We start from the raw sequence: 11125 nt of genomic DNA, 5'->3' as shown, positions 1-11125 counted from the left end.
CAAATTGGTATATAATAAAAGGCAACTTTGGCTATAGAATACTGATAAAGCAGTGTCATCTTCTCATTAAATGGACCTTTGCCTTTTTAAGTGCTTCCTTTGGAAAGACACATAGGCTGGAATTTCTGGTAAGTTCTCTCTACTCCAGCATCTCAGGGTACTTATACCTGGCAGTAGCACCTCAAAAACACTGGTGGCACATCTGTGTTTCATATTGCTATGACTACATTACTCTTATCTATGCCCATTAGGAACTTTGGCAGTTGTTTTCCAGTTATGGAAGTGTGCTATCTGTTGTTTGTAAGCCACTCAGGGAAGGCCAGACTACACAACAGTCAGAGTACAGAAGACTTCACATTTTGTTCAACTGAAGTTTTCAGCCAAGTAAATTCAGTAAGTAGCAAAACCTGAAGTAAAGAAACACCACACTTGGTCTTCCTTTCATTTAAAATATTAACAATTAGAACAGGCTATTATAAATACTCACTGCATTTGTCATAAAAAGGTTATAAAAAACTAATCTAAAAACATGGTGCAGTAATTGAGTGCAAAATTAACAGAAATTCTTCAATACTTTTTCTAGTAGGCCTCCTTAAAAGATACAGGTAAAGCATTCCAGGTGAAAAATTCAGAGCATTTTAGAATTACATGTTTGGTTGTGAGTTCTAGTTACATTTGCCCACAGCTGCAGTTTCAGAGGTCAGCGAAGCTGGAACCCCTTTTTCATTACCACCAAGTCCCACCTCTGAATTCAATTAATGAGGGAAATTCAACACTCACTCTATTTGATGTATTCTGTAATTGCTGACTTTGTAAACTGTTACTCATGACTCTTCTTATATTCAAATAATTTCAAATATACTCTTAATACTATTGATTTTTTTCCTTCTCATTTGCCATCACTTCTTTTCTTTCAAGATTTTTCTATGCAGTAGTATTCAACATCTGGATAAAGCTCACATTTGAGGCTTCATTCCATCTTTGTAACTTCTTTTTGTGCACTCTGGAGTTGATTTTTGAGTCTTCTTACTCCATGAGAAATTTGGCACACAACACAAATTTCAAATAAAAGCATATTTAACAACTTCAGCCAGGAGTTGCAGGAATTGCCCTTACAGCCATTTGTTATATTTAAAGACGTTGTTTTGAATTACACCTTCATATACAGTGTATGTCCTAATGATACTTGTGGTCTTTGATCAGTTGTAGAGGCCCAGCTAAGTGTCAAACAAATACTGCTGAAACTGTATCTGCTATACCTATAAAGGAAATAAAATTTGGTTTTAATAAATACTGAAGTGGAGACTTCCCAGAATTCATATTCATACAATGCCCCCTCCCCTCCATGCTATGACAGTAGGAATCCAGGGAATCAGCTGCAACCCTTTTATTTAATTTCTTCCTTGCCTTGCACTATGTATAGTTGAAAACCTAATCTCCTTCCTCTGCTTTTATGTTCAAAATTTTGTATCCTGGTGCTATCAGAGCACCTCTAAATCAGAAGACAATATCTCTGTGGAAAATGAGCAACTACTGTCCTTTGCTGGATTGTTCTGTGTGGTACACTGCAAAAAATATGAAAGATCCTGCTTTTTGAAAGAACAGGTTTTGAAAATAACACCTCTGTTCTCCCTGCCATCTCTATTATTGACTTGCTTTATCACTACTTCTAAATTTCTCTTTCCAAATTGCTTACACAACAACAGTAAGAACAAAAGATTCAGTAACATGAGAAAGCTATGACTGGATACATTGCTCTGATCTTTACTAAGTGCAGGCAAACTGGATGTTGTCTGTTCTTTATTTGCAGAAGTCTTGGGTAATCTAACACCTTTTGCAGTGGTTGAGAGCTACTGTGAAACACATGCGGAAGGGAAAGCCAAGGGGTTACTCTAATACATAAAATTACAACAGATACACAATGCTTCCTCTGTAGTGGCAATATCCCACCAATCTGGCTCAGCAATCTAATGATAAACAGGAGCTTGACTTGTCTTACCTCTATATCCAGCAGAAACTGGGTAATTAATGCTAAAGAAATCCCCCAAATACAAAGAAAAATTTCATGCAAACAATAATAGGGCAGGAGATCAAACTAGCACTATAAAAAGATGTCTCTCTGTCCTGTAAGAAAAGCCACAAGCAGGGTGCACAATTCCCAGGCAGATTCGCTTTCCACATTTGTTTGCTGAGCTGAGCCCAGAGATAATGGCACCAAGCAGACAAGGACAGCAGCTGTTTTACCTACAGCGAGTACAGTGATGGCACCCACCTAGAACCACCACACATGGCTGGATACTCTACAATTACCTCTACCTGGTAAGGGACAACAGTACTTTGATTATTTATGTCTCATACAGCTTTACCTTTACATGGTGCTTTTCAATCATTCAACTAGGTGGCTTCATTGAACTAGCAGCCACTTTATTTATTTTTCCATCTGGACTCATTTAACCTGTTTTGAAGTATAGCAGTGATTTGTACTGCCTCTCTGAGGATCCCATTATACCTCTGTTACATTATTGTATGTATTATATTACTTTTTTACAGCCATTGAGAAACATATCCCAGCCCATGGCCTTTACCACCTTACTTATTTTTTGTCAGACTTACCACAGATATTGCTGCCTATCTTAACACGAACGTAGCCATCTATTCCCCATGTTGGCCCCCAAGAGTTCTGTACAATCCAGTAAGGGATGCTACCTGCAAGAGACATTCATTTCATGAACAAGAGACAGCACGAAATTTGGGAAGCTTTGGCCTCCTAACACTCCACAGAATTAATTAGCATTTTAGTATCTCATAGTTTCTGATGGATTGATGATATAGGCCAGTGAAACCAACTGTTGTTCATATCCAGAAAAGAGCTAATATTCTGGTATGGGAAGACTGGATATGGGCTCTTCTAGCATAAAGACACACAGAGCCATGTTCTTGACTTTACAAGGATGAAGTCCCACAGAACTGAAGGAACAACAAAAAAAAAAAGAGTTTTTCTCCTGGGATCAGGCTACGTTTCCAGAACTGATGTGACATCAAACCAAACAGCTTCCAAAAGAAAACCAAGTTCTGGATTTTAATCAGTTGTCCCACAAAAGGCAAGTAGCAAGTAAAACAAACCTACTGTGCTCAAGTTCAGCTGGTGGAAACGCACCTGTTCTGTCAAAACCAGTGATAAGAACAGCATGGTTTGCTCTTCCACTGGAGCAGTGATATTGTATGATTCCACCGAGATAATCCTGCCAGCTAACGGCATCGACTGTCACTGCCAAAGGGCCCCAGCTGACAAGCATCCTCATCATTTCCTCTTCTTGACCACTGTGAAAGAAGTGAGTAAAAATGCTAAGTTACTGAAGTTAGCACACTTAAGTGATTAGAGTGATTGTAATCTACTTGTTAAGGACAGTTTAAAAATCAAATAACTAAACTCTTTCCTCCAAGTTCTACATACCACATAACACACATCAGGAATTATGTATTTCATATACTACAACACAGTCATAAAAATACAGGACACACAAACTATGGGACAGGTGCAGATCCAAAGACATAATGCTATTAAAAAGCAGCAGGTTTCTAGGTCAAGCCGGTGGGCAATAGAGAGCACTACATACTTTTTGTACATCACTCTTCTCAATCAAAACCAGCTTTGGACAAATCATTAGTCCATATTAGAATTTCCCACTGTTTCTTAAACCTACAGAAGTACCTCTCATACATAATAATACACTAAAATATGTCTCAAACTTATTAAAACACAGGACACTTCCACTATCAGCCATTTAGCATTAGCATCCTCATACAGCTTTATTTATCTAATATACTGGAACAGAAAATTTTCATCACTGCATGATTATGTTCAATAACTAAATTTGGCAAATAGAGATTGGCAAAGATATGATTGATTTTAGTTACTTATATCGAGCAGTAACACAATTCCTAGTTGGAACAGTATTTCTTGTCTTTATTCAGTATGTAGATGTATTGTACGGCTAAAACTCAGAAACAAAGTTTCTTCACACAGAGCCTAAAATGCTGAAGTCTACAGAATTCAGTTGGTAACACTGTTTCTAAAGTCACGGGCTGGAGAAGATGTGGGTGGATATGTAAATGCATGAGTACTGAAGTAACTGAATGCTTCTTAATTTTTCAATAAATTCCAGTTACTATCGGTAGGCTTTACTGTTTCTGATAATATAGCAGTATAATGTTCATTTATTAAAAACTGTAACTAACTCTATGTTCCAGTTTATAGCCAATTTAAAAGACCTGATTTCAAGACACAAAGTTTCTCATTTGAACAGGCTTAGTGATAGCAGTGTTGAGTGGATTCGTTGTGCCATGCCATTACTGTCAAGGAGTTAATCAATGCATTAATCCTACACAGCTACAGAACTGATGTAATCAGCCTCATAACCTTTGCCTGGTCTCTTCACTCCAGCTTATTCCATGGTTGCTGAACACAAAAGGAAAGTACAGCAAATAAAAAGAATCAATAATAGCTACCTGAAGTCATATGCAGCAAATCCTGTTATTGAAACTCCAAAATCTGAGCGATCAAAATAATGGCACAGTCCTGTCTGAGCTTTAAAAGTGTATTCTGAATCTCTCACGAGTTTTACTTTTGTCTGCAAGAAGGTAATTGAGTAAGAATTTAATGCATTTGACTTTACTACTATGCAGCTCAAAAAGTATAGAAAACTACCACATAACCCACTCAAAATTAAGTGTGTGTTGGGCAGGATTAGAAATAAGAATGTGACATTGTGAAATATGTATTTACTACCTCTAGTTTCCTTGTTCCCTGAGACAGCTTCAGAAGGGATTCAGAAATCTTTAAATAAGGAATGAAATTTAAAAGGCATCTCTGGTTTAAACTATCCTCATAAGCAATCCTGTCAATTTCAAGACACAGAGATACTCATTCAATGAATGACTATTCATTCTCTTCAAATGACTTCCACACACAAAATTACCCTCTCCTTGGGAGAGTTCAAGAGGCACAAATATCCCAAAAAGTTACATAAAATACTGTAAAGTCCAATTCTGTTCTTAGCATCTAACTCTCATGCTAGTATATGATGTATGATCAGCCTCTTATACTTTCCATGTCTTCTGCAGTACAGTATAACAGTGATTTCCTCAGTCTAATTCATCTGTGGTCCTGCTGCTGCCAAGCAAGAGGGAATTCTGCTTCACAGGAATCAAGGTGAGTATCCTTTGTTGTTCTTGATATTCAAACTTAAACAAGTCATCTAGACTTATTAGCCATGGGTATATTACTCTTCAGGGATAGAATTACAGTCTCTTAAAATAAGGGGGGTTTTTTTAGTTCAAAAAACTGAAGAATTCTTTTTATATTCTTGCAATTCAGGCTGAGAGAGTACTTTTTATTTCAAAGACACCAAAATGTTTTTGTTTACCTATGTTATTTTTTGAATTTTTCACTAAATGAAATGTGTTAGCAACAACTGACATAGAAACTTTGTCTGCATTTTCAATGGTTTTGGCTGCAAGCGAAACAAAGGTACAAGCAGTTCATTTCATTCCGAGGTTTTATATAATTTTACAGTGTTTGCAACAGAAACTACTGAGATTTGAAAAGAGAAAATGTCAAGATCCTTCCTTTTCCCCAGATGCTGGTGCCTCAAATCCACAAAATGGCATATGCATAAGTGAATCTGTCTGCACTGGTACTTCTATGCCTACAAATGAATTCAGGAATGTTATTTTCAGCCCCTGTGGACTGATTTGTTATGTTCACAAGAACATATATGGAGCATAAAGTTCCAATCAGATTTCAATTCTGCTTGAACAAATTCTCTCTTGGTTCCAAACTAAATAAATAAGCATACATACCTATACACTGATGCATATGTGTATGCATATATGCACACACACACACATTTAAACAATAGAATCTGCACATTTCACCTTCTCCATCAATTTTTTCCAATAAATAAGAATGGTAATATGAAAGCTGATGAAGTCTTTTGAGACTTTCATGAAGAGTTTCAGACCTGGTTCAGCCAGCTCAAAGCGCTAACAGTGGATCCCCCGTTGCAGCCGTAATTATTGTATGAGCAGTCAATAACTTGCTGCACACTGAGCTCTTCCAGGGTGTTTCTTTTAATTGCATAGGCAGACTCTATGCCACCTACAATGCTGAAAGCCCAGCAGCCTCCACACTGAGAGAGAGAAAAGGGAAATGGGGGAGAAAGCAAAAGTCAGCTTTGTTTTTGAAGCCTGATACAAAAAGAAGAAAAGAGGCAAAGGAGTCTTGCAATGCTCTTCATTTAATACATCATCCTTGAACTCTGTTCTTTAGGCAATAAGAAATGTAATAATCCATTTAAAATGCTGAACTGTTTTCCCCCCTGTACTGCTCTGTGAAAACTAGAAATGCATTATGGGTGTCTTACTTTAAGGACTCCTTCCTGATGAAATTTTGCTCTTGAAGATAGGTCTGAGGATGCTTTTTACTGTGAGATATCTGTTTTCCAAAGAAAAATGTGGCCTCAGGATGAATAAAATTTTGTAGAAACAGATTACAGTTTAAGAAATGATAAAGTAAATTAAACATTATAGAAAAATTCTTAGACAATTACAATCTATACTGCAGTTCTAAGCTCTCTAAAATAAGAAGCACGATTTATTCCTCACAAGGTCCTAAGTGAAGCATGGAAAGGAGACACTGGGGATTTAACAGCTTGTTTTTTACCAGTGACCATAATCACTTTGGGATAAACTGCAATTGTGTGGGGTCTGCTTACTTTCCTATCAACGAATGCATCCCTTGAAGAGTTCATTGGTAAAGATATAGGTGGTGACCAGCCAAGGGGATTCAGTCATGGCAGAAAAACAACAGGAAAGGATCTAAACCTATCCACGTGAACCAGGGGGATGAGGTTAAGTACTAAACTTACCTTGGTTCCTTCAGAAAAGTACAAAACGCACATGGTGCAAAATATTTGCTGAATTCGTTAACTAGATCAAAAAAAAATTACACACAGTTTCTAAATGCACAACTTCTACACCTCATACTTTAAAGTCTAATACCACCTGGCATAAAATGCTACATGACTTTGTGTACATTCAACCAGCCATTCTGGTGCCAGTGCTCCAAGGAGTCTTCAAGCAAAACCTTGCAAAGCTTCCACTGTGCTCTACAGCCTATGTGCTGAGAACCAGGAACAGAAAACACCAGGACTTACTGTTTGCTGATTTCTCACTTGTGCAATGACTTTCTTGTCCCTCCAGTCAAACTTCTTTGGCAGAGGTTTTTCCTTCCCCTTTGGCACTTTTATGTATCTGGGAAGTTTGTGAGGTATGCTTCTCAAGTAAATAGCTAAACACAGAATACAAACATCTATAAATCTACGAACAAAAAAAAAATCCCATGAACAACTTTACTAGAATTCAGAGTTAACTCTGATCTACAAAGATCTACAAAGTTACAACCATGAGATTATATCTCATTCTAAAATCCATAGAAAATTCATGTATTTTATAATAATCATTATACTCCAGAATGAATGTAAATATTTCTGCAGTTCCACAAAGAACAAAAACACTCTATGTAGGGAATGTGGGTAGAAAAGTGTGAAGATTTTCTGAAGTTGAACAATAACCATAACCACTCCACAAAACAAATTTCACTTGAAAACTTCCAAAACATTTTACTTACTTAAAAAATACTCTTTTAGCCATGTACAAGGAGAAAATAAGAGAATAAAGTAAAGGTTCTGAAATACTGGCAAGTTGCTGTTTTTTCACTAAAAAAATTTGTTTAAAATTAAAACAAAATGTTAAATCCTTTGATGAATAGAAAATGTAACAACAGACATGAACAGCAAGAAGGGAAGGTTAGATCAGGTATCAGACAAATTTTCTAGAAAAAATGAATTAAGTATGTCATATTGCTCCAGAAAGCCACAGCTGTCATTGTGCAGCCATGGACCTCCAAGCATTGTCTGGACTGTAGTCAGATTTTGTGCTGGGGTAGGGAATACGAATTTACTTGAGAATTTACTCGAAATTTACTTACTTTTTAAAAACTGTTGCAACTGAAAAAAGCTTTAAAGCACCATCAGAAGAAAGAAGGAAAAATAGAACTGCCTGAATACTAAAACATATTCAGGCTGTGGGCAATTCAACCTTGCAAGACTACAGAACATGAAGAGGATTGTTGTATCCTCCAGAAGTACTTACAGTTTGGTACCAGCCATTGTAAATTAGCTGACTATCAGGACAGGAAGAATCTGTAAATGTGAAAGACACAAGGTTCTGGGAAAGAATAAAAAAAAAAAAACAACAGAAAATGCACTAGAAGCAACCAGAAAATGTACCTTTGAACTCTTCAGGAAACAGGTGAGAAAACTGATTTATTCCATAGATAGCAGTCGTATTATCTTTTGATGATGAATTCAATAATCTAATTCTTTTAGCGCTTTCCTGAAGGAATACAAAAATAATTGTGGGCATTATTAAATTAGCAGCAGGGACAAAACCGTAAGAGCAGAAAAAGAAAAGGTTAGCAACAGTAAACACAAAATTAGATAACAAGAACTGTTCACCTCAAATTCATCCTGTATCCCTAGCAAACCAACAGGAAAGCCATTAGACTAATTTAAACTCCAACAAATATCAAAAAAGCATTTGTTAAGTGCAAGAAACTGACATGAATCAGACAAAACAGGCAAGCTGAGAACAAGTGCCAAACTCATCTGATGTCCTTCTTTGACAGCACAACAAACCTTGTGGTTCAGAGATATGTAAGAATGTCTTCACACAAGAGTTAACCCCATCACTTTATGTCTTTATAAAGCAAAAGAACAGCATAATGACCTAGAGGCCTCCCCGCCTGTCCCGTGTCGCGGGGCAGCCGCTCTGGCGGCCGGCGGAGACCCGCGGGGCTGGCACGAAGGGAGCGCCCGCAGGAAGCGGCAGCGGGCGGGCGCGTCCCGGCACTGCGGGAGGGGAGCTCCGCCTGCCCCCGCCTCCCGGCCTCCATCACCCGGCCCTCAGCGGCACCTCGCCCGCCCTCCTCCGGCAGAACCCGCACCAGCCCCGCGGCGCGGATGGCGAGCGAAGTGCGGGCCGGGACACCCACCCGCATAGCCGCCGCCGCCGCTTCTTCTCGCTCCCGGCCGCCTCCATCCCACGCAGGGCGGCCCCGACCGCCGCCGCCGCCGCCCTCCTCCCGAAGCCGGGTGCCTGCAGGTGCCGGGAGGGCGGCACTGCCCGCCCGCAGCAGGCAGAGGAGCAGCGCCAGCACCCGCATCGGCCACCGTGTCATGGCGGGGTTGGCCGGGGCACGCACCCGCACCCGCGGAGCTGAGGCCCGTCGGCTTCCGAGCGGGAAAGGGGCTGAGCCCTGAAGCCCTTCCTGCCCGGCCCGTGGCCGGAGGCTGCGCCCGCTGCCGCTTCCCGCAGGGCCGGGCCCGGCGGGGCGGGGCCAGGCGGGGCATCCAGGAGCGCCCGCCCCGCACCGCCGCCCAGGGCCGGGAAAGCTCTTCCAGCGGCGGTGGTGGGGCAGCGAGGCTGAGCTGTGCTTGACCGTGCTCCGTGGCACCTGGGCAAAGCCGTGTTTCTAGCGGTATTTTTCCATGTGGGAGACGCGCTCCAGGCGCGCAGGGCTGCAAAGGAGGGGCAAAGGGATGCTGAGCGTTCAGTTATCTGCCAGGTTATAAATTCGTGCAAGCTCTTCTCCGAGAGGAAAGTTAATTGGTACCTGCAAGCTGGGCTGCCAGTAGGAGAGTGAAGCAGCAGGAATGCAGGTTACAGGCTTTAGCAAGGGAAGGCACGGGTGGGGGAGGGCGGCGCTGCCTGGTGCTGCGCAGCCGGTGCCCGCAGCCGCGGGGTCCCAGTGAGATTAGTTGTGCTGAAAGAACACACGGAGAGAAACCATGACTTTCCTCAGAGACCGGTCATACTGGTACTTGAGCAAGAAGGACAGTGTTCAGCTTTTAAAAGCTCCATTAGGCCATTATGAGTTAACTTCAATCACCAGGTATTTTTACGCAGTCCCTGTAAACAGGATATTTATATGTTTTAAACCTGCTGTACGTTTCAGCTCTCTCTGCTGCTTTCTCCCCACGCACCCTCTTGTTAACACAACTTGAAGGCACCGGTCCCCTGGCCTGGGGTGCCGGTAGCACACCTGGCAGCACTGTGCTTGGGGAACAAACCTGTGGGGATCACGATCCAGCTTTGCCTTTGCTCTCCTTCTCCCATGGAATGGCTGTTGGGGGATTGCTGAACTGCCACCAGTTTTGTTACAAGGAGGGCTGTTTATGGCTGATGGACAGAGTACGGAAGATCTTGTTAGCTGGGCAGATTTTATTGGTTGTTCTGATACAGTTTATCATTGTAAACCCAGGAGTGGCATTGGAGAAGTTATTGCAATTTATTACAAACCCATGTTGACAGATTGAGGTCTGGTATCAGAACGACTAGATAGGATGAAGACAGTAACAGAAGAACTGAGTGGTGAAATGTTTTTGAGGATGGTCTGAACCTCAGCAGCCAAATTCTGAGGCAAATTCCATCAAAGTGTGACTGAGCACTGAGATCCTCATGAGAAGTGCAGGGTGTAGTGGCTGGCAGGAGTGTCAAAGGAAAGCTTGCTGTGGTCACCATAGCTTTGGCTGTACTGAATGTACATTGAGCCTTAATGCAACAGTCACATGGTTTTATTCTCTGTGGTGCAGTATAACGGAACAGGAAAGAAGTTACTCTGCCAGTAAGTGTAAGCAACAAAAAGATGCTGAAATTATGCTTTATTTAAAAACATACTTTTCATTAAAAATTTAAGATTTTCCACCAGTCCAACATGATCAACTTTCTCTAAATTGGCATGCTGCCCTTGAAATCTGTTGTTTTGGGATTGTGATTATCTCAAACTGAATACATTGTCTTATTTTTAATGTATCATGATTAAATTTTAAACTGGTCAACTTAGCTTTTATAGGACAAAGACATTAACTTTCAGGGTTTTTTTGGTTATTATTTTTATAGACTATGCCCTTTTCAAACAGTATTCTTGTCTGGAGAAGCCGTTTTGTTTTGTGTGTGGACTTCAAGGGTTACTTTTCCCGTGGAACACATGAGGGCAGCAAAG

General features: G+C 40.6%; 1 protein-coding gene across 1 annotated transcript; it reads right to left on the bottom strand.

Annotated features, from left to right (window-relative positions):
- Positions 1-80: 80 nt before the first annotated feature.
- Positions 81-9301, bottom strand: CTSO (cathepsin O; the record flags this gene model as incomplete). The annotated part of the gene is made up of 8 exons (XM_082281723.1): positions 81-1259; positions 2614-2706; positions 3158-3321; positions 4510-4631; positions 6024-6191; positions 7218-7351; positions 8352-8457; positions 9116-9301. 8 exons carry the CDS (start codon positions 9299-9301, stop codon positions 1225-1227), a joined length of 1008 nt encoding a protein of 335 aa, XP_082137849.1. The 3' UTR covers positions 81-1224.
- Positions 9302-11125: the final 1824 nt, after the last annotated feature.

Source organism: Coloeus monedula, assembly GCF_965178545.1.
Source record: "Coloeus monedula genome assembly, chromosome: 5".
Classification (NCBI taxonomy): Eukaryota; Metazoa; Chordata; class Aves; order Passeriformes; family Corvidae; genus Coloeus; species Coloeus monedula.
Note: the sequence above shows the minus strand (reverse complement) of the source record. Positions and strands in the feature narration are given on the sequence as shown.